The sequence below is a fragment of the Eleutherodactylus coqui genome, chromosome 2, assembly GCF_035609145.1.
Source record: "Eleutherodactylus coqui strain aEleCoq1 chromosome 2, aEleCoq1.hap1, whole genome shotgun sequence".
In the NCBI taxonomy this organism is placed as follows: Eukaryota; Metazoa; Chordata; class Amphibia; order Anura; family Eleutherodactylidae; genus Eleutherodactylus; species Eleutherodactylus coqui.
The window spans coordinates 124,494,750-124,518,835 of record NC_089838.1 but is presented as its reverse complement, the minus strand read 5'-3'; the positions used below and the strand labels follow the sequence as shown (position 1 = coordinate 124,518,835).

The 24,086-nt window shown below is 40.2% G+C and overlaps 1 protein-coding gene across 1 annotated transcript in view; it reads right to left on the bottom strand.

Annotated features, from left to right (window-relative positions):
• The window catches only part of TMTC2 (transmembrane O-mannosyltransferase targeting cadherins 2), a 241,826-nt gene that overhangs the window by 25,945 nt on the left and 191,795 nt on the right, over positions 1-24,086 (bottom strand). The window contains exons 9-10 of the mRNA XM_066591489.1: positions 16,038-16,119; positions 7,785-7,899 (exon numbers count right to left, since the gene is read on the bottom strand). Coding sequence (XP_066447586.1) covers positions 7,785-7,899; positions 16,038-16,119 — 197 coding nt within the window. The remainder of the gene's footprint in view (positions 1-7,784; positions 7,900-16,037; positions 16,120-24,086) is intronic.

Here is a 24,086-nt window from a genome sequence, read left to right as displayed (position 1 = left end):
GTCTTGCCATTTTAAAGTGAATAACTGATAAGGGATTTTCCCTCCACATGAAGAATGGTTTATCTATTCCACAAACGTATTTAATGCTCCTCGGATGATGCATTGCTAGAGTCTAGAGTCCTGCGTTTGGCTTTTATAAGGATATTGTTCTTCTGTAGGGATTTTTCTTGTGCTTACAGCTGAAATTCGAAGATTTCACTGAAATGCATATTTTCTTTTTCTCTGTGTATTGACTATTCTGTCCGTAATTCAAGAAGGTAAATGGGTATGCCACAGGCAATGCTTAGATGCAAGAACAAAATAAAAGTCTTTGCTGATGAAATGGGGAAGAATTTTAAAGTTCCGGTAAAAGATTTCTCTCTTTTTAATTTACCTCGGCAATAAGTAGAAGCGTTTAGGAAAATATGCAAAAAGTAAAAATGGAAAAAAATACTGTATATGAAAAAGCATACCCCAAAAAACATAACTCAACTCTTAAATCTCAACATTTTAAAAACATTACTTCGAGTGACTTCACACCGGCGTTGTGAATCCTGCTTTCCTGCTCCATTTGGGGAGCAGGAAAGTGGAATCCCCGCAGCCAAAACAGACCCTTTTCTGGATGGAACCGAAGAATGCCGAAGGAGCCCATTGACTATAATGGGCCCCGTCAGCTTTATGCCCAGCTGCCTGGCTTTTGGATGCATGCAGTGCTTTTTCTTCTGAGGTTTTAAGCCGGATCTGTGACAGAACCTCCGGACGGTGGTTCCAACGCAGATGTGAAACCGGCTTTACTATCAGGACTATAAAGTTGCTGAAATAAATCTAGAATGTTGATTCTTGGATGTGTCCAATAGTCATTAAAGGTAGACACAAAAATCTTTCATTTTTCTAATGCTAATTGGTCTATGCCATTCAGTGATTGTTTTTGTCTAGATCATTTGGCATTCATATGGCTGAACCCCTAGTTCTATTTAACAATTCTGGGATATATAATGCAAAATGGACCACATTAAATATTTTTCCTGATCACAACAAGTAATTTTCTTCATAATACGAAACCTAAATATCCTGGTCTCCTGAGGTGTATTCAAGACAAGTAGTCCCAAATAACAATTTAAGGCCCATTTACACGGAGCGATGATCGCACACAAATCACTAAAAAGCGATAGTTTGCGTGATAATCGTTGCGTCTAAACGCGCAGCCATCGTGCACTGTTGGCTGATCGTTACATTCAGGCCAGCCTAAAAATCATTGTGCAGTCGTATCAGCAGTTCTCCACGAGTAGTGCTGATAGCATTGCTTCACGTCGGAGAACAGAGGAGCTGAATGGAGATAAGAGCCCTCCAGCTATTAACTGCTTTCAGCTAAAGGCTCCATTTGCACACTAATAAGCTATTAAGTAGCTACTTAATACTTTATGCAAAACGATCGCTCAAAGCTGTCACTCACACTGTCGTTTGTGCGATCTTTGAGCGATCATCGCTCCATGTAAATGGGCCTTAAGACAAGAGTCATGGACATAGTCTATAACTTTCTGGTGCTGTATGATGATGTGACAAGGTAAAACATCCGATCACCAGAAGCCAACATGTGGGGGTTATTTCTAGTCATTCTGAAAAACTTTTATCCATTTTATTACATGGCAGGTTTATGTCAGTGTAATTATTTTGATAATTTACACAACTGGAAATATACTGCACAAACCATTCTGCAAGAAAGTACTCATGACTGAGGCAAAAGTGAACAGGACCTTTTTGTATCATTACAATTGTATCGCAGTTATGGCCCATAAACATGAACCTAGAAAAGGTTTATATAAGAAGTAGTTCTCCTCGGTAGCCACACTCTCATGTAGCGTAATAACATTTATTAATTCCTCTTTTTTCTTTTCCTGCTTCTTTGCTTATTCCTACTTTTTCGACTTCTGATAAAGATGCTGGCCAACTCCCATGTATCGCCTTTTAATTTTAAAACTAACGCTCTTGGGGTACGGCTATACTGTGACCCCTCAGCACAGAGTCTTAATTTAAGATGTTGATCCGTGTATCTGCAACTAGGATATCTAAATTTGGAAAGAATTCTCTGAAACAAACTATCGTCAGAATTTTTACTTAATCATTATTGGAGTATGTGATCTAAGGCCATTCTCATACACACATTCAGTTAAATGCCGCTCTAAACCGCGGCATTTTACTGCAGTTTCAAGTGGCGTTTTTGAACGCACGGTACAGCGTTTGACAGTGCTTTTCAAAGCACCGCATCATTGTAATGGATAATGCAGTGCATTAAAAAAAAAAAAAAAACGAAAACGCACAAAAATAGAACAGCGCTCAAAAATCGCAGCGTTTGAATCAATGTGACCGTCGTGCCGCGATTAGGATAGCATTACATTATGTTGATACAATGAGGCTTACTTACTATTGAAAATTTGGCAGTATTCTGAAACAAATTGAATCAGAAAACTATCAAACATGCTCTGCACCAGATTTACTGTGTGTTTAAGACACTTTTGGACACTTTTTTTTTACTGTCTCTGACACAGGGGAGTCCCTTAATAAAAAAAAAGGGGGGGGGGGCATGACTTAAATTGCACCACATTTTGGCAAATTGTGTCATTTGGACACAATTTTTGGTATAAACTAAGACAATTAAAAGGTGGCCTAAACAGACTAGAAAGTTTTAAAATTCAACAGACTGATCATTCAGCAGACGTAGGCCTTCTGCATGTAGACTCCCACAGTTGAATCCGGCTCTGCGAGCAGCAGGGTCCGCGCATACATGCGCTATCATCAGAGAATCTGTACTTTGTATGGATCTGGCAGCTCGCTATCGCCATGTGCAATACAGGTTTTATTTTTCCCACGTAGTCGAATCCTCGACCTGTTCACATTGTTCAGTGCCGACGAGCCGCGGATCAGATGGCTTCCATTGACTACAATAGAAGCAGTCCGTGCGGAATCCGCACAAAAATGGAGCATGCTGTGATTTATTCCTTCGCGGACGGAAATCGCACTTAATGTCCACTCATGTGGAGGAAGCAGCAGATATCCATAGTAAGTAATGGGTGGAACTTGCTGCGGATTCGAGGTGCTGATGCTGACTGTGGATTCTGCGGCAAATATCCACCTGTGAGCAGGAGCCCCTACTGTAATAAATCTGGTACATTTTTAGACTGTCTAGTTTAACTTTTAGACATTATTAGTAAATAAGCCCCAATGTGTGTATTTGCACTGATGAATCAGACTTGTGTAATTTCCTTCAAATGTTCTTAATATTGTTACACGATTCTCACGGTGTTAACGCTGGAAAGGATATATGGCCACTCATCTTGCTGGAAGTTACTTTGTATAAGTTATTGTTTATACAAGTACAATTACAACCTCTCTGAGCCCCTAATACTAAATGCTGAACCGTATCTGGCTCAGTGCTGAGATAAATAACTTTTATATCAGAATACCACAAATATTTCATGGGCAACATGGAATAACCAAAAATACACTTCCGTCTTAACCAGAAAATGACCAGAACCTTTACAGCAGGAGACAGAGAATTTGTGTTTAGTGACCACATGTGATGAATAACACTTGAAAAGTTAATCATCAGTCGTAAGGCATTAAATACTGGTCAAGACAATGGAATTGCTGGCACACGTCTGTGTATGCTGCAAAACCTGGGTTTCGTAGGGTTGAAAGGGGGGCAAGTGGCGTAGGCAGACAACTGTAAAGGCAACACGTGTGACTGCATAGAATTCTACAATGCTGCTATTATGCCTTGTATATAAATTTGTTCAGCTGTTAACTTGACAGCATTTTAAATATAACATATTAGGCAAACCCGAAACAAACGTTCTAAATACTCAAATGAGATTGGGCATGCCGCATCTGCACAACGGATGTGCTCTCCTGGGCCTGAAATCTGTCTCCTTTTGACTATAATGCTTCATCATGGGAATGATCTGCGGCTTTGAACACTCCACTTGTCTCTGGCTGGGAAAATACGGCATTCAATCGACCCCATGTGACAGAAGCCTAACTGTGAAAGGCAAAACAAGAAACTCTACACGTTTTTTCCTAATGAGAGGTTTAATGACATTTTTATTACAGCTCTCCAAAGGAAGGTGCATTATTTCAATTAAATCTTTTAATTAGAAATATATAACTATTAGGAGCATTCTTGTAAATCGCAGTATGCATAATGCAGAACTGGGGAATAGACATGTATATAAGGTTAATTGCGATCAGAAAGTATAATTAAGTTTTCCAGCTGCGCATCATGAAACAGTAACATCACTATCTATCCAAGGACAATGAAAGGAGAACTCCTCCACATTCTGTGAACCGCATCGTAACTAGTTAAAGCGTACAGTTCTGATCAGCCACTTACCCATCATGCTGCAGTCACACTTAATGTATACTTTGGACTGCTCCATCATTAGACTATCGAAAAGGAATATGCTTACATACTCTGCTTGCTTTATACCTAGTACTTACTTTCAAAGCGGAGGGCAAATTCTTGGAAGATAGAATATTTGGCTGCGATGTGAATACATAAACACTGAATATTAGATATTTGTACCGTTTCTCAACGCGAGTAGAACATTTAAAACCCAAATGGCTGATGATATAGGATGTACATGTCAGTTTCCCCAAATTAGGCTTATAAAAGGACCTGCTATCTCTCCAAATATGTCTGTTTTACGATGTTCTTCATAAAACATTTCCATCCCTGTGTGTAGTACCACCATAACTCCTCAGCAGCACACCACCTGCCTTGGGGTCAATATTTGACTCCGACCTACCCTTTGCTCCTTATATTCAATTACTTGCACACTTATGTCTCTCGCATTACCTGCACCTCAAAAACATCTTAAGAATCTGTACTTATCTCATGGTAGAAACGGCTAAAAACACTTGTTATTGCCCTGATCCACTTTTGGCTTCATTACTGCCACAACTGCTAATCGACCTTCCGCTCATTAAACTCTCTCCAATCCATCCTGAATGCAGCAGTCAGACTCATCTTTTTGTCTAACCGCTTTACTGGTGCCCCCACCATGGGCCAATTGATGCACTGGTTGGCCATGCACTACAGAATTCAATTTAAACACACACTCATCCATAAAGCTCTCCAAAGTGCTGCCCCTCCCTTTATCTCTATCTACTGTCCTGCCCATGCTCTCTATTCAGCCAATGACCTCAGATTAAGGTTTGCTGTAGTCCAAACCTCACAATCGCGTCTCCATGTCTTTTCCCAAGCAGCTTCAGTCTTGCTCCAGACAATCAGGTTACTCCCCAATGCCCGCAATTTTAAGTGTGCTCTAAAAACACCTCTCTAGGAAGGCTTATCACATCCTCCTAATCTAACTGTTCCCCATCTACCCCGATTCTACACACTGCCCAAACCTGATAACGGCATCCCCCTCATGCTATAAATTTAAATGCACATATTTAAATATTGGCTGGTGATCAGTTCAAATAGCTTTATCTACACTACTCTATTTACATAAGGTGGCCAGACCATTGATCTTAACAAACCCTTGTCTCTCACTGGAGTTTTCCTGCCTTTCTCTGGATCAACATTGGGGGCATAATGGGCTGAACTGGATGGACATTTGTCTTTATTTTGGCCTTAAATACCAATTTTTTATGTTATATTGTATGTAATGTCTGACTGGTTTGTAAAGTCCTATGGAATATTATAGCACTATATAAATATCATCATTATTATAAAAATTCTGCATCATCTTTTCTTAAACCTCCATATTGTGCCGGCCCCCTGTTATCACTCCTGAAGTTGTATAAAAAATCCGACAATTGGGCATTACAGTTTCTTTTATCAAAGTGTCCTTACACACTCTGATACAGTATTAATGAGTATTAACAGAGTCAGACTGTGTAAGGAGAATATAATATTCACTAGGGGAACAACAGCCAGGTGTCCATGTATTCATACATATCCTGTAGGAGGAACATGTTTAATATTTACTATCATAATCGTGTCAAAGGAACAGAAAGTTCCTTTTTAAGGAGTAGAATATGGTGTTCTCTCGGTTTTAGAGTGTAGGCTGTGTAAACACTATTTAATTAGAATTAATGAAGTTGATGCAACCTAGTAGACACACCAGATGCTTAATGCTCATTGCTCTTTTGGCATCTTAAAGAAGTTATCCAAAACATTTTTGAAAGCTGCTCAGGGGGGTTGTGAAACTGTAACAGAAAAAAAAATAAGTCTTGCCTCATCCAAACCCCTGCTGCTCCCAATCTGATGGTGCCTGGTCCTACGCTACAACGGTGAGGCCGTGATTGGCTGCAGCAGTTCTGTGTCCCTGTGTCTGTGATGTTATCACTGTGGCAGGAGGAAGGAAGCACCGGGGGACCAGGAACTGTTGGAATGGGAGCTACAGGATATCAGGTGAGGTAAGACTATTTTTAATGTTCTGCCACCACTCTGAGCTGCTTTCAATTGTGTTGCCTAGATACTATAACCTTCTAACAGAGCATTCCACTCATGAGCTTCAAAATGGCCATTGGCCATGTATTAATAAGTAATGATTTAGAGCTATAATCCAAATTTCACAATCATGATTTTGTACTTCCAGAGAACGTGTCCTGTCATATAAGCACTAGAGATGAGCGAGCATACTCGCTAAGGATAATTACTCAAGCGAGTATTGTACTTGGTGAGTACCTGTCCGCTTGGAAGAAAAGATTCGGGTGCCGGCGTGGGTGAGCGGTGAGTTGCGGTGGTGAGCAGGGGGGAGAGAGGGAGAGAGAGATCTCCCCTCCGTTCCCCCTGCTCTCCCCCGCCACTCCCTGCTCACCCACGCCGGTGTCCTTAGCGAGTATGCTCGCTCATCTCTAGTAAGCACCATAAACTAAGTTAATGTAGCTTACAGTGCTAGAGGAATCTAGATGTGTACGTTTTATACCTACCATGCTCCTTGTTCCCACGCTGTCACCCCTGGAGGTCGGTGCTCCATCTACTGTATAAGTGGGATGCTTTTCTTCAGTCAGTGCACAACTGTTCTCTATGGGAGTGTGTGCGTACTGGCGGAAGAAGAACAGTCATACTCTCAGACTGAGCGCTGACTTCCAAAAGTGACAGCTAGAGATGGGAAGGCCTTGAAAAAAACCTGAAAAATTGGGGGGAAAATGTTTGTTTTTTCTAAAGCCACTTTTCAGGTTATCTAGTTTGAATGCCATGTCATAGATATATTATTTATCATTAGAAAAGTACATTCTACACACATTTCTTTTCAATTTTTCCGGAAAAAAAATGGCTTTCGAAAAAAACAAAACAAAAAAAAACAGGAAATAAACTGTTTTTTTCCCTAATTTTTCCAGTTTTTTTAGGCCTTCCTATCTCTAGTGACAGCACAGGAAAAGGGAGCCTGGTAAGTATAAAAAGTACACCCACAGACTCCTCATGACCTGTCCTACAAGCACCATAACTTAGTTTAAAGTACGTACAGGACATGACAGAGTTCCTTTAAGTCCTTCAGTGGCAGGTTTATTATCACCATGTCAGCATAGCAAGCCGCAGAGATTTTCCTGAGGTAATTTGAAGTGGCAAACATGTACAGTGGCACAATAACTGTGTGTCCTGGCCAGCATTTCAGCACTAGAGCTGTCCACAGAAATCTTCCAGGATTTAACTGCATGGTCAGGGCAGCAAGCCCCGAAGCTTTTCCGGGCATGCTACTAAAGGGGTTAAGAGATATTGGAACCTTTCTGTATCAAGGTGACATTGTGGCTCAGTATACAGATATTACAATGCAGGCAATCACCAGGATGTCACTTACCTGAGCATGTGCGCTGCATTAAAGACAACATCAAATTCAGAGCTGTCCAATTCTGCAGCTTTCTTAGCCATTTTTGCTGCTTCTACAATACGACCTTCTTCCAGAAGAAACTGGCCTGCAATGCAAATCCACATAATCAGATGTCAAGGAACAGCACTACTGAATTCAGTGCTACGGAAAAGACAGTGAACAGAGCTGTCAGCCGCCACATTTATGCTTTATCTTAGAGATAGATGTTGTCTGCATCTTCCTACCTTCTCCTATGCTGCAATCATTAACTCCCCTGCAATAATTCAATCCAGCAGTACTGCATGAAGACTCTTCCATTTCCACCTCCATACAAGGAGTAGAGCCAGGAAAATTGTCTTCCTCTTCCTAAGTGATTAAATCTGACCGTTAAACATTCAGAGCCAATTAGCACAGTTATCAGATGACCACATAAAGCAGTGGTTATCCGCTGTTTGCTTTACAGAAGTCTCCAAAATTACTCATCGGAATAGCAGCCAGTCTGTCATGAACCGTAAGCAGAGCTGCAATTACTCCGGTGAAGTGCGGTACTCAATGAACAATATCGAGAAAGTAAAAAACGAGCATCAGTCTTCTAAACAGGAGTGCGATGACAGGAGATAGGTACACAGAACAGTGTGACGGAACAGCAATACAAAGAACTTATCACAGCCTGGAAGTGGGCGGCGGCGCACGGGTGTAAGCACATTTACGCAGCATATCTGCACAATCGGCATTCCATATTTGCACATGCACTTTCAAGTTTCACTGTACATTTTGTGTGAGCAACAAAACATGCAACCGTGCTCCTGTTTATGGAAATGGGCAATTAAGTGAAATCGTTCAATATGTGCTATTTTCGTTTGCACGAAAATAGAGCATGCTGCGTGTTTTTTGTGCAAATGAAATACATGCGCAAAATTTACTTATGTGAATGAACCCATTGAAATCTATGGGTTCTATTCACTGTATACGCAGAATTCTGTGCAAGTACGTTCGTGTGAAACAGGTCGTATGGTGGCAATTACATTTTCTACCAGTTTCTTTAAGGTTTCCAAAGATCATTTAACACATATTACAAATGTAGAAACTTCTTTTAACTCATTAATTTTTGTTCGGATATGATCAATTGAAGTTACAGCCCTAAAACCCAATGTCCACGGGCGGACAGAATCTGCGTGGGGCATCCGCAGCCGAAATAAAGCATGCAGATTTGATTTGCGGACCTATTGGTCTGGGAAAAATTAAATAAATATTTTCTTTTTTTTTTAAATCACAGTATGCTCTATTCAGTATGGATCCCGCATGAAGTCGGATTCTGCAAGAAAGCATTATAGTTTAAAAAAAAACAACAAGAAGTCCACTGCGCATGTGCGGGGGGCGTGCTGGCCAGCACTTTTTCACACATCCGTAGTAAAGAAAATAGAAGACCCGGACGGGTAAGCAGAAGACTCGCAGTGTCCTCGACCGCGGACAAGGTTGGATTCCGTTGCGGGCTTCTGCATGCGGAATCCGATTCCCCCGTGGACATGAGACCTAAACCCCGAGGCTGCAATACTAAGAGGTTCTTATGACAAAACATCCCTTCCTTAAGTCTGCCCGATGCATTACTGCCAGGGAGAATAGTGTGGATTGCAACCACCAGATACATTTATATAGACACATTAGAGTCTAATTCTCTTAATTGCAGGAAAATATCAATTAATTGGATTATCTGAATCCACACAAGGTCTCCATAAAAATTTGAACCGCTTAGTAGTGCAGTCTCAGGCTTTAAGACTTTAGCTCTACACAACCATATCCCTCATATGGGCATATGCAGTACATTGTTTTATTACAGCTCTTTGCAAATCTAGCCACTTTGACTTTTTGTTGGCCATTGAGCGTCTATAGACGTGCGCAATTAAATATATTAAAGGGGCTGTCCCCACTCCAAGCTATTGATGACCTATCCTATGGGGTTCTCTTCTTCCAGAAGCAAAACTGCTTCATACTTAAAGTCACAGGCGCCAGGGAACAATTGATCACCAGGACTCCAGGCGATCTGCTGTTGATGACCTATCCAGTATAGGAGATATATAAAGAGTAGTGCTTTGTAAATGCAGAGGAATGGCCCGGATGTGTTTATATATTTAGCAAATAATTGGATCTTTCCCCTTTTCGTTCATCCTCTCATTTTCCATTACATAAAGGGGGGTCACACGCAATTCATTGCATGTGCATGATGTAATATGATGTATTTGACTGCAATCCCACTAAGCAAATTGGACATGAACTATCGGAGCATGTTATGAATAATAAAAAAAAAAACCTTAAAAAAAATGTAGGGGAAATTTCATTAATGTCAATAAATTATGGAACAGACGATCCTGTAGTTCTCTAATATTATACTGACAGCACAACCTGGAGATAATCTAGGTTGTAATTAATTTAATCCACTCTTGGAAAATATTTTCTCCCGATTACAGACTACATTTAAAAAAAAAAAACCAACTAAATCAGCTACCTTATTTTTCAAATCACTGTAATACATCTCAGAAGATTGCTTTGCATGGAGTACAGTAATTGTTGTTTGGGCCAATTACAAAGATCTTGAGCACTTATTTAATAGGGTTCACCTAGATTTTCAATGGATCATGTTGCAGTCTTCCTTTGATATGAATGAATTTCTGATAACATTTAGGAATAACACAGAAAACAAACTGAGCTTAAATATTTAATTCACTGAACTGAAAGGAGCGTTCGGTTCTACACAGCAGCGTCCTAAAGAGCAAACCAGTGAAAGTTTTTCCATTTCATGCAAGCAAATCAATCAAAGTAAATGAAAGCAGTAGAAAGCCACCCATCCGCCTGCAGTTAGCTTGGGCGGCACAATATTCGCAATGTCTCGTAGTATATTATTAGACATGTCTGAAGAACTATTCTGTTTAGATGGCTGATATAAGCAGAACTTCTACTTTGCATTTTAAGCAGAGTTGCAAATTATTATAATGATGTGCAGCTGCTCCAGTCCAACACGTTCCAAAACGATGCTTATGGACAAATGCACAACGTTCTCGTCACATGCTTATTTCTTTAGTTTTGATACATCTACAAGTACTATTTAAGTGACCTTGCCTCTGTTTGAGGCTAGGGGACCTCAAAAGGTTGACACACTGATTTGGGGCCTATCAAAAGTACCACACATTGCAGGTTACCAATCTGAAACATGTGATGGCTGAGAAAATAAGATAGTAAGTAGACAAAAGATCCAATACAAAGATTGGTAACTGGATGTATTGTGCTTAACTACACAGTATGCAAATGCTGCTGCCTCCATGGACGGAGCTGTCAAGTGTCTGTAGTAGAAAACAGAGGAAGGAAAGACATAGGGGGACTTGATGCTGCTGACAGAAGTGATGGAGAACCCAGAGTACGAAAAATCCTTTATCGGTACCAACACCATTGGCCAAAAGACAACATTGAAACACTTGCCTAAGTGTTTCTCCTACTCTGGGTTCTCCTTCCCTTCTTTCTGCAGTGACAAGTTCCTGTGTCTATCCTACTTGTGCAAAAATGTAATGGCACAACTCATGACAGCAAGTCTCATCTGTGATACTGTACTACATTGAAACATGCATGTCAATCTGATGACTAATGGGGCTTGTACACTCATTGACAAAAAAATAATGCTTCCAGGTAAAAGTATCAGATTGCTCAGGCAGATTTATAAATTATTACAGTTGTGGTATGATTAGACACTGGGTCTTGCCACCAGAGACCGTAAATGAGGCCAGAATGAGAGAAGCAGAATGGTCCTTTCCGCAAACTGCCTGCCATAAGTTGTTAGGAGGTGTCAGGAGAATTGGTTACATGAGGGCGCCATCAACACCCCAGCACCATGGTTTTTGTTTGCAGTGGTGTTGTGAACAAGAAACCTGTACTGCAACCATATCTATGTTAATGATGAATCCATGTTCTGCTTGTTCGAGTATGGAGGCCTCGTGTTGAGCACTTCATATCCTGCCTTTGCTGTCGAGTGATACACTGTCCCACTCTTGGTGTAAATATCTAGGGAGCCATCACAGTAGCAATCGAGGGACACCAACAGCTCAACAATATGTGCAGGAAATCCTGTGGCCACATGTGTTCCAACATGCATTTTTCAGCAAGATAATGCTCACCCACACAAATCAAGGGTTTCCCCAGGAATGCCTCCATCAGGTTGTTATACTTCCTTCCCTTGGTCCCGTCCGGTTGGCAGAGTTATTGCTTATCGAGAGTTTATGAGACCATCTGGGATACCAGCTTCGCCAGCTTATGAGTGTGCAGGACCTAGCAGCCCAGTTGCAACATCAGTGGGCGAATGTGCCACAGGATAGCATACAAAGCCTGTATGCCTCCATGCCTGATAGTATGTCATCATGTATTGATGCTAAAGGTGACCCAACAGGGTACCAGAGCCTCCTCTGAATTGTATAGATTTTCCCAATAAACTTATGCTTCTGCTCTAAAATTGTAATTACTTAGTTAAATCATCACAATCACACATTTAAATTTTTGTTCGATTCCAACAACTCCTTGGTACATTATCATCTGTATTTGAGTATTATATATACATATACACATAAAATTATATATATATATATATATATATATATATATATATATATATACATATATATATATATATATATATATATATACACACACACATATACACACATATATATATATATATATACACACATATATATATATATACACACACACACATATATATATATATATATATATACACACATAAAATTATAAATACTCTATATATATATATATATATATATATATATATATACACACACACACACACATACACACATACATATATATATATATATATACACACAAAATTATAAATACTCATATATATATATACACACACATACATATATATATATATATATATATATATACACACACATAAAATTATAAATACTCATTATATATATATATCTATCATCCTACATATCTTAACCTAAGCATCAATTACTTTTTTTGCCCAACTGAAAGCGATTATTAAATTTAAAAAATATATAAAAACACCTATAGCCATCATTTTATACCTCCAAAATTCATTTCAGTATTAGGGACAAGACCCACTATTATATTACAATAGTAGACCTCTTAATGTCCCCATTTTCCTACAAGAGCATGTAAATTATTGCCATGGTCCATCAGATGCCGGAATACAGAGATTTTATTCTGAACGGCTTCTAGAGGAGCATACCACCACAGTGCAGCACCATAGGGAGGTATAATATAGCAGCACATGAAGTGCCTATTATCTGCAGTCCCTTCTGTTTTTCACTGGTCCTTTACTATCAGATACAAAGATGCAAACCAAAATGCTTGTGTTGTGCAAGGATAATAAGCTTATAATGAATAAAATGAGCCAATTTTATTTTCCATTTCCAGGCTTCAATGAAGGATCAAAGAATACCTTTACGTTTTCAATTGACTACTGCATTGCAAATAGCCGAGAGGCTGATCTGATAGAAGAACTGTGTTACGTTCATCATCATATTCAACCTATTGGGTGGTCCTTCCTAAGCGCCACACAAAGACATTCCTTGCTGTGCAGAGAACATGCAGCAAAGTAAGTTAAGGAGGCCAACTGATTAATTTATTCAAAATTCGTTTCTTTCAAATCTGTGGTCAAGGGCCTCAAGTTCTAAGTTCATGCTGATTTCGGAATGCAGCTAGCTCTATATTGCTCTTGGCAGTACTAGTTTATTGAGAAGGCTGGATGGAGGTAGAACCTCTTCTGTTGATTAACAATAATGGAAATTATTCAATCATTGTGAAATACAGAGAATGGCTATCTGCGATGCTGGAAATATGGCTCATAAACGCGAGTCAAGAACCAGTGCCAAGGGTTTAGTTAAACCAATACAAACAAATAACTTTAATATATAATGTGTGATGTTTGCTCTATAAGTATCCTGCAAACTCGAATAAGTATTTATGAAATGTGTTTTACAAAACAAAACGGTTTGATATGACAAAATGTATTCTAGACAGATGGCGTTGGCCTGGTTTCTTTTCCATTTGTTTTCTTGTTTAGTTTTAAAAAATTAGTAAATTACACACATTGTTACCAAGGGACTGTCAGCAATATTTACACATCAAATTAAATTTTAGCAATTTTATAACACTTGCCCATGATGCTTCAATACTGTATCCAACTTTAAATATAATGCATGGTGAACTGCTTTGTGCAATGATACTTGGCAAAAATCACCATATATCTGTGTAGGTCCTGAAGCCAGAGACCATGGAGGCTCCACAGAGAAGGAGAATATGAGTTGCTGTGTAAAGTTCTGTGATCTATATTAGTTTAGGAGGTATGGGGTCTGAACTTATAGAGGGAGTTTGTATTTAGAAAGGCTGGTTTGAGATATCACAGGATGGTAGAGTTAGAAGGGTCCTCCAGGGTCATTGGGTCCAACCCCCTGCTCAATGCAGGATCACTAAATCATCCCAGACAGATGTGTATTTATCTATCCCGTGACCTCTTTAAACAGCACCATAACTTAAGGCTCAATTATACGCAACAATTATCGCTCAACATTGTTGTGTGTAAATGCTCCCATCTTTCACTCTCGTATGAACGATGATTGTTAGGTGAGCATGAAATCCATAGTTCAGCCAGGGAGAAGATAACACAGACAGCATGCTGTGTTTGCTGCCATGGTGCTGTATTCTCCACGGGAGCTGCTGATTACATTGTATTCAGCAGAAAGCCCGCAGCTTAAAGGGGTTGTCTCGCGGCAGCAAGTGGGGTTATACACTTCTGTATGGCCATATTAAAGCACTTTGTAATATATATCGTGCATTAAATATGAGCCATACAGAAGTTATTCACTTACCTGCTCCGTTGCTAGCGTCCACGTCTCCATGGCTCCGTTTAATTTCGCTGTCTTCTGGCGTTTTTAGACGCGCTTGCGCTGTGCGGTCTTCTGCCTGGTGAATGGGGCCGCGCGCGCCGGAGAGCTGGTCTGCGTGTCGTCATCGAAGCTCCGCCTCCGTCACGTGGTGCCGATCAGCCAATGAGGTGGCTGTATCGGCAGTGGAACGCGGAAGACAGAAGAAGAAACTCCACGGTGCACCATGGGAAGACCCGCGGTGCACCGTGGGAGAAGACCAGCGGCACCATCTTTAAAAGAAGAAATGAAGAAGCTGCAGAACGCTGATGCAGGTAAGTGCAATGTGCTTTTTAAAAACTAACAAATGCTTTCTTTTTCACAGGGCATAATGCAGGGGTCCATTAAAAAAAAAAATATTTGCTTTCGCCGCGAGACAACCCCTTTAAGAAAGGCGCTGAATGCAGAGAACACACCACCCACTGCTCTCTGCATACAGGTCCTAGAGGCTTATTTACATGCAAATGAAGGTGATAAGCTGATGATGGACAATAGTGTCCATTAGCAGTTTATGCAAAACAATCACTCAAAACCTATCTTTTGAACAATTATATTTGCATGTAAATGGGCCCTTAGTATAAGGTGCTGTTCCACCAGGGTAAAAGGTTCCCTTAGAATATTAGGAAAAGAAAATTAAAAACACTGACTATTGCTCTACCTTCTAACTTATAAATAGAAGGTCATACGGGTGGGCTTAAAACATTAGCTAAATATCCCTTAAAGGAGTATTCCAGAGACTGGGTGAAATTTTCAAAATTTTAATAATGGTTTCCATTTACAGCCATTATTCCAAACGTCCATGTAAGTCATCTAAATGAACTTTAGTACTGACCTCCCCCACCACTGCTCTGCTCTCCAGCCAGCTTCAGATTTCCACATACCTATTTAAAATAGCCACCGAGGATTGCAACAACTACATATCCCACAATGCCCCACTCCCAGTTACTGAAGTGCCCACATTTACTGTACAAAAGGTCATTACGGAATTTGAAGTCACTGAGCATGCCTGACCAGTAAAACAGCAGAGCACACAGGTCGTAACCATTGGGTACCAATGGAGAACTAAGTGGGGGTGTGGGGTAACCACAAGTACAGCAAGATCTCTGCAGTTTTGGAAAACAAGTTATAGCATTTTATTGCAAAATTACATGTTATCGCCTTATAAAGGATATAACTTTCACTTTGAATCATCAGAATACCCCTTTAAGATAAACATAGAAAAAGCACACATGCAGTATACAGTGTCATACATTACATGGGGCAATGACTATTTTTAATAACTCACCATAATGCATATAACAATTTCCTTTGGCGGGATCCAGCTGAATTGCTTTCAAAAAGTAACGCTCAGCTTCACTTTTGCGACCCTAAAAGGTAAACAAATATTTAATGTTATGATGCTGGTAATATATGAAAAAAAAAAAAAGTTAATTTTTTAAAGAACAAGTTTCATTTTTTTTTTACTATTGCCATACTGGATACCAGATAGGGAAGGAACAGGAGAAAATATATTTTAGTTTCCTTTAAGAAATCTTTGGGCTGGTACATTGGAACGGACTGAAGATATGCAGGAAAATTCTGAACATAATCCGCATCCCCACATTAAGCTCCTGGGTGGTCCATCCTGAGCTCCACACAACATTGTGGTGACTTTGCTATAAGCTGAGGACAGCTTCTTAGTAGTTTAAAAAGTTGCTGTATCAAGAGACTTTTTAAATCAATCACCTCCCTCCGTAGCTAAATATGCAGGTCCAAATAAAAGGCCCGCTAGTCCATATGTAATGGTCGCACATACCTCTGCAGCGTCCAAGGAGGAAAAACACAGGTCTGCAAAAACTACAATAAACTTGCAATGCCCTGGGAGGGTCAATCTGCCTGTGATGGCCCGTAAAACTCAATTTGCAGACACCGGGCAGGTCTACTGTATGACCTAAAATTCACTCCTGAGGAATACTGAGAGTGATGGACAAAGCACCAGACTATATACATCTATAGAGAGAGGGAAGAAGTAAGAGGCATCATTTAAAGAAGACCTGCAACCTCCCTTGACATATCAGTTAAAATTAAATACTCAGATCTCCCATACAATAACAATTCTTAAAAAAAGGGCCATTGGCCTATTAAGCCGCCACCCCCCCCCCCCCCCCAAAAAAAATGACAACAACTCAATGTGACCCAATTGATGTTATTTTTTTTTACATTGTCTGCCATCTTCATGTGTAAAAGCATAATGAATACGCATGTAATATGAATATTCACTGTGTTATTTTAATGCTTCCAATAAACCTGATTGGCCGTTTTTGGTCCATGATATGGACCAAAATCGGATATGTAGTCATTTTTTTCACAGGCGAGGAAAACGTGTCAGAATACACCAATGGAAACCAATGGTGTTCTTTACTGTCCGTATGAAGTCTGTAAAATATATGGATGTGATACAGTGCAAAATACACCCACATGAATGAGCCCGTACAATGTCACTTACAAGTGGGACGTTTCATTACATAATGACACTGCCCACTGTTCACATTGAAACTATACTGTATAAAGGACACATTTAATTCCCAATGGGAGTGGTACTGCAATGTCCAGTTGTCAGGTGTATTAATGTATTTCTGGAAACAATAAATGAGGAATAGCCCAACACAAAGGGCGGGATTTATGAAGAAAAACAGTCTGTTGCCCATTGCAACCAATCACAGCTCAGCTTTCATTTTACCACAGCAGAGAATAAGAGCTGAGCTCTGATTGGCTGCTATGAGCATCAAATGCTGTTGTAAAGTGAACGCTACACTGTGATTGATTGCTATGGGCAACAGTGTTTCTGTTAGAAAGTTTCATAAATCTCCCCCAAAGTTCTGAAAAAAAAAAAATAAAAAAAAAAGATCATGTGCCAGAATGGTTAAATTCTATGTAATGCAGTCTTGCCCAGCTCTACAGCCTTTCGCGGATGAGGTTGAGAAAACTATCTCCAGTATTGTTAGAGGCCCTTCCAAACTTTCCCCTGAGAACGCGCTTCTTTCTAAACCCTCATTAGATTACAAGTCCTAAAAAACTACCATGATCTCAGCGGCAAAAGCCTTGATACCTTCGATGTAGTCACAGACCTCAGCTCCTTCTATACAGCAGTGGACAGAGAAGGTCAACGAAATATGCATATTCCAGGGATTAGCAAGTTGGCCAAACGGAAAACATGGTATCTGTAAGATCACATGGGATCCTTGGTGCAAACTACTTTCAAACTAGCTTCTTTCAAGAAAGTAGATGATATGATAGGAAATGTGACATGTTCTGCCGTTAACCCAGTAACTGCTAGACGCTGGGTACATAAAGGGTGTATTAAGTCATGTGTTTTACTCCCTATATTCTTCTAATCCTTTCCCCACCTACATCACCCCCCCCTCCCCCGCAAACCCATTGCAGCAACTTGTTTATGCATTACTGAACTTATGTATGCAATTAAAATTCTTTTCTTTCAATGTCTTCTCATTACAAATTGTCAGAAGCATGCTATGGTTTTATGTACTATTCCCCTACGCTGGACTGTATGAAAAAAGTTAATACCATCCACTAAAAAACAGAATTTACAAAAAAAAATTCGAGGGAATGCAACTGTGCAGACATACAAGGACAAAACATGTATTGAATTTACCTGTATATCTGCGAGAGAAGATATAGTAATATCCCACTAATTACACTGGAGAAAAGTGTTGGAAAGCCATAATCACTAGCACATTATATATTCCCTTCTCTCACAAAATGTTCTAAAATTGCTCATCAGGAAAAGTCGTTTTTACACATTTTTAGGCATGTTATCTCTTACTGTTTATTGTAGGAGAGTCATTTCTAGTTGAACAAAATTAGTTCCATCGTTTCCTTAATTCGCCACTCTATTGTCTTTACTATTGTTTTCTCTGGTTATTAAATTAGATTATTTGTAGCACAATTTACCTCATTGCCTAAAATTTCAGCATGGTAGCTGTGAGATGGGAAAGATTTAATTACCTCCTGTTGTGAACCCTCTTGCCTCACCAACCCCCGAATATCCTTATTTATAATACATACTCAACATTTTCCTTCTCATCCCCAACATACATGTATTCTTAGTGCAGCCTTCTCATTCCCAACATACATGTATTCTTAGTGCAGGGCCAGCTGACTATTCCATCCCATGTGTAGAAGTTCCCCAATCTCTTGCCTTCACCACCAACATATTCACCAATCACAATGAGTTTTTAACACATTTGTAAACCCTACACCGCTGTTGCTATAGGCAAGAAGAAGTCCCTGTTAGTAGTAACAGCATAAATATGGTCTGTTTCTTGATTTTCTTATTGGATTCATCATTTCCAGATTGTGTCAGTTGCCAACAATGTCAGGATTTCCTGTGAACTGACTGTGGCAATCATGATGAGGCTTTTCGAACAATGCCAGAGGAGCTACCAGTGTGAAGAGGAAGAGCACATGCCAAAAGCAGCAGGCATCCTGAGGATGTAATGCCCTTGCCGTGAACAGAGGAAAAAGACAGCTTTCTAATAAAATATTATGAGTGGAAAAACTGAAACATGGATCCATGTACTACAGTCACATCGTGAAACAATCTATGCAGTGTCATATTAACCCTCACGGGCGTCAGAAGAAATCAAGGTTCTCAAAGCAAGTCTTAAATAGCACATTTTAATACGACAAGACATTTGTATTGATCAGAGGCAGTAAAGAGATAGAAGATGCCAACATCAATCATATCATTTTCAAAATAGTAATCAGAATCTAATTAATGTGGATGATAACTTGTAATGAGATGTGAGATAATAAACAAGGGCAGCGCTCCTGGGGTAGGAAGATAGATACATGTCAAAGTGTGCAAGTAAAGCAGAGGTGACTTACCTGGCGTGATCGGGCCACCCTAGTGGGGGCAGTCTGTCACACCTCAAGTTCCCGTTTGCTTATAAATTATCCAATGGTTCTTGGTCATACAAGCATCCGGAAGAGGAAAATGCCAATGGGACCCCGATAGAGAGCTCAAAAACGTGAAGTACAGGATAAAAACAAGTGAATACTACCCAGCTCTCCAGGGAAGGTGACCATATGTTGGCAGAGAGTGCAAATAACGAAATTTAACTTACTTTACCTCCAGTGGATTATTGCAAACCCTTGGCAACACCATTGTGGTACACAGTCAACCAGGATTAGGGGGTGCTCACAACTAAGACCCTCTTGTAAAGTCAGTTGATTTTCCTTATTTCTAATCTATGCCAACATATGGTCACATTCCCTGGAGCGCTGGGTAATGGTCACTCATTTTAAGCCTGTGCTTCTTATAATGAGATGTGGCTACAATACACCCAACAACTTACAATATGCGCTTGGAAGTTCTGCCCTACTAAAGTTATTAATATGTAAATACCAAAACTCCTCGCATTCTAAGAATACAGCAAAGAAAATAATGCATTAAGAAATGCACATGGAACTTGGTCCCTGGACCACACACTGGGGTTGCTACCTCTAGAGCATTCAAGTAACCCACCCACTCCATTCCCTGAAAATACCTCCAAGTCAGACTGTAAAATGTAATAGAGAAACGATGGCATGACATTGCATCTCACATTAGCCACTACATTAACAACTCTATTTTGGGTATTGAACATTACTTTCCAAATTGATCAAGTAGCCTACTGACAAGCATTCATCAAGAAGAAGTCACCTGCTACTATCCCCAGCAGCCCTTTTAAGTAAGCATCAAAAAGATGCATTTGACATGATCGGGGACCCATGTGAGAAATAAAGCCATTATATGGTTTAACTTGTCTGGATATGCAAATGTTTTCTTTATAGAGCGGTGATTACCTTGAAATACTTTACCACTGAACTGTTGTGCATTACACGTCAGGAATTGTAATTGTGAATTATAAACCAGGGTGGGTGGAGGCTATTATGTAGTAGGATATACTTATGAACGCACTAGAAAATTATCATATCCTGACTGGCCAGGTTTGTTAGTATTCACTGGTCACTTATTGCAGTTTTTTTTAATGGGACTTGATCCCATTCTCTACTGCCCAGGACATGCCATTAGCATTTCTGTGGTCTTGCTACGGAGTTACCAGTGCTCACAGGAGTTGCGAATGGGTGAAGTCTTCCTCATTGTCCCTGCCATTCAAGCAGATCCACAACTCCAGACTCAGCGTTTCTGAGCCATCCCGGGGGTGAGGACTTTAGTAGGACAATGGGGAAAATAACTAACTAAAGACCCTTTTAGATGGAACGATTATAGTTCAAACAAGGATAATCGTTCAGTCTAACTGCAGCTCACTACCGAATAACGATAATTATTCACTTTTTGTTGTCTTATTTTACGTATTTTGGTCTGCGAGTGCGCAGTGTATTCACAGGCCGAAAATCGCTTATTCTTTGTGTATTTTGGCAGTTCCGGCATTTTTGTCATGCACAATCTCTGCAAACGCCCATTGTCTTAATGCACAAATACGCATGTTTCAAGCGTATTTGCTGGATATTTATGCTGTCCTATTCCCTTCGGCGGCCTATTTCGGTGCGCAATAGGCACCAAAATAGGACATGCTGCATATTTTTTCACGCAACCAAAAATCTCGTGAAAAATATGCTGATGTGATTACACCTATTGGCTTCTATACACTCCGTATTATGTGCATAAAAAATATGCATGTAATACAGAGCGTATATATATCCCTGTGCATGATGCCTAAAATATGATGGTCAGAATTCTTCTCTTTGAGGGCTTTCTAGGGAAATATAGCCAACTTATACTTCCCTCTTGAGAGTTTGCCACACACTATCTGCCTGTTATGAGTGAGAGGTCAGAGGTATGCCTGGGATATGGTAAAAGTGTAGCTTGGACCAAAGATCATTTGTCAGAATTCCAGGGGACTGCACATGCATGCAGGAACTGTTCACCCTCCCCCCCCCCCCCACGTCTCCTCATAAACCAGCTTTGAACTGATCCAATCCTTAAAGGGGTTGTCCCGCGCCGAAATGGGTTTTTTTTTTTTCAAACCCCCCCCCCCCCCCCCCCCGTTCGGCGCGAGACAACCCCGATGCAGGGACTGAAAAAAAGAACAGCACAGCGCTTACCTGAATCCCGGCGCTCCGGTGACTTCTATACTTACCGGTGAAGATGGCCGCCGGGATCCTCTACCTCCGTGGACCGCAGCTCTTCTGTGCGGTCCATTGCCGATTCCAGCCTCCTGATTGGCTGGAATCGGCACGTGACGGGGCGGAGCTACACGGAGCCCCATAGAGAACAGGAGAAGACCTGGACTGCGCAAGCGCGGCTAATTTGGCCATCGGAGGGCGAAAATTAGTCGGCTCTATGGGAACGAGGACGCTAGCAACGGAGCAGGTAAGTAAAAAACTTTTTATAACTTCTGTATGGCTCATAATTAATGCACAATGTACATTACAAAGTGCATTAATATGGCCATACAGAAGTGTATAGACCCACTTGCTGCCGCGGGACAACCCCTTTAAGAACTGCCATTATGTTCTCTATTTTTTATAACTGTCTTGTATATACTCTTTCTTCCTTCCTCTGTAGATCATGCTTTTTTAAAATACTTTTTTTAGCAGTATTTTTTAGTAATTAAGTTTCAAACTTTATTAGTCTTTGCCTCTGTATGAAAACCCAGATAACCGATAATCTTGACAACTGGAGAGCCAGGGAGGCTTATATTCAGTGAATGAGAAGAATCAAGGTGGCTCACCGGCCTTGCAGTAAACTGGTAATTGTGGTAACGAGTATTTTTGGGGCATGCAGCACCATGTCAGGGCGTGATTTATGCTTCATCTTGCAATTAGTAAAGAATTGAAGGAGTGCCCTGCGTCATGCGCTGTGAGCCCACTATAATAATCATTAAGCTGTTTTGGGGGCTAACTATAAGACTGGGCTGTTGAGGACTAGCCAAGCACTTACCAGGTCATGAAGTATAGATTATAGATCTAGATTTGCTTCTGGAAGTTGGAACCTCCATTGCTGAACCCCACCAGAAAAACAAGACGAAACACCAAAGCATACTGTGCTATTGTGACCTGTAAAATGCTGTAAGCCTGGTCGGAAATCATTGTCAATGGGATTTGTTTGCTTCAGTCATAAGAACGTTCCAATCGGGCACTAGGTTCCATTTTACTGCTCCACAACAGAGGAGGAAAACCCTAAAAGTGCCAATATGAACGAGCCCTTATACTGCTGAATACAATTGTTTCTCTAATACTGAGCTACTATGAAAGTAAGTAATGGTCAACCCCAAGCCAAGAGCAGCCAGGAGCAGTGTGCTGTCAGATCTCGGTCAGGAGGGGCATAGCCAGCTTTGAGCTGTTTTAGGGTTTTAAAATTCCCACTCCTGACCAACTATATTTTACAGTTGTCTGCAGTCAGACGCCAACCAGAAGACCACGAGGTATACAGAGTACAATAGTGCTGCAAAGGAAGCTTATCACTAGAGGAATAGAAGGGGTCTACCATCTGATAAAACACAAGTATGGGTATGTGATATTTATGTACATCAACTACTAGTAAGCAAGTGTAAATGGTTGAGAACTCCAATAAGAGGATGCTGGTTTGTTACACAATAGTCAACTTTATTGATCAATTCCATCTCCCCAAGGCTGAACTCTTAGGATCCATGTGGCTGAGTTCATGATTCACGCAAAATCCTAAAAATGTGTCTATTACTATCTTCCATATTTTTTTTTACAGCAATTCAAATACCAATGAAACATGCAATTTCCTGGAAGGACTGTACAATTTGCTGTACACAGCAAAAAAAGCCGATTTATAAACATGTTAAAACTGCCAAACATGGAAGCCATAAGCCGCTTTGTTGTTTAGTGGTTTGATTAACAGGCCACCCAATTCACAGATCAGTGCAACTGCAATCATGTCATGCCAGAACAGGATGAGAGTCTGGATGAGCACTTCTTTCTCGCATTACCACAAAAAAATTACACATCCCTGAAGCCAAACGCCATCACAAGAAGAAAAACTGGACTCTGTTATTTCAGCAACCCGGGCATACTGTGCCAACACATATCTACTTTGAAACATTTTCGAAGGTTAAACAACTACAATACGCATTACATAGATTGAACTCCATTTCCTTAGTTTGTATTTTGCACATTAGGCTACAACTATAAAATAACATTTTTCCACCAAACCCAACTTCTTAGAACAGATCGAAAACGTGTCTTGGTAAAGGTTTAAGACTGTCCTGTAAAAGAAGAAAACAAAACTCTTCCTATATAAAGGAATAGAATTGTTTCATAATGTAATTAAAGTCTAAAAGACATTTTTCTACAATTT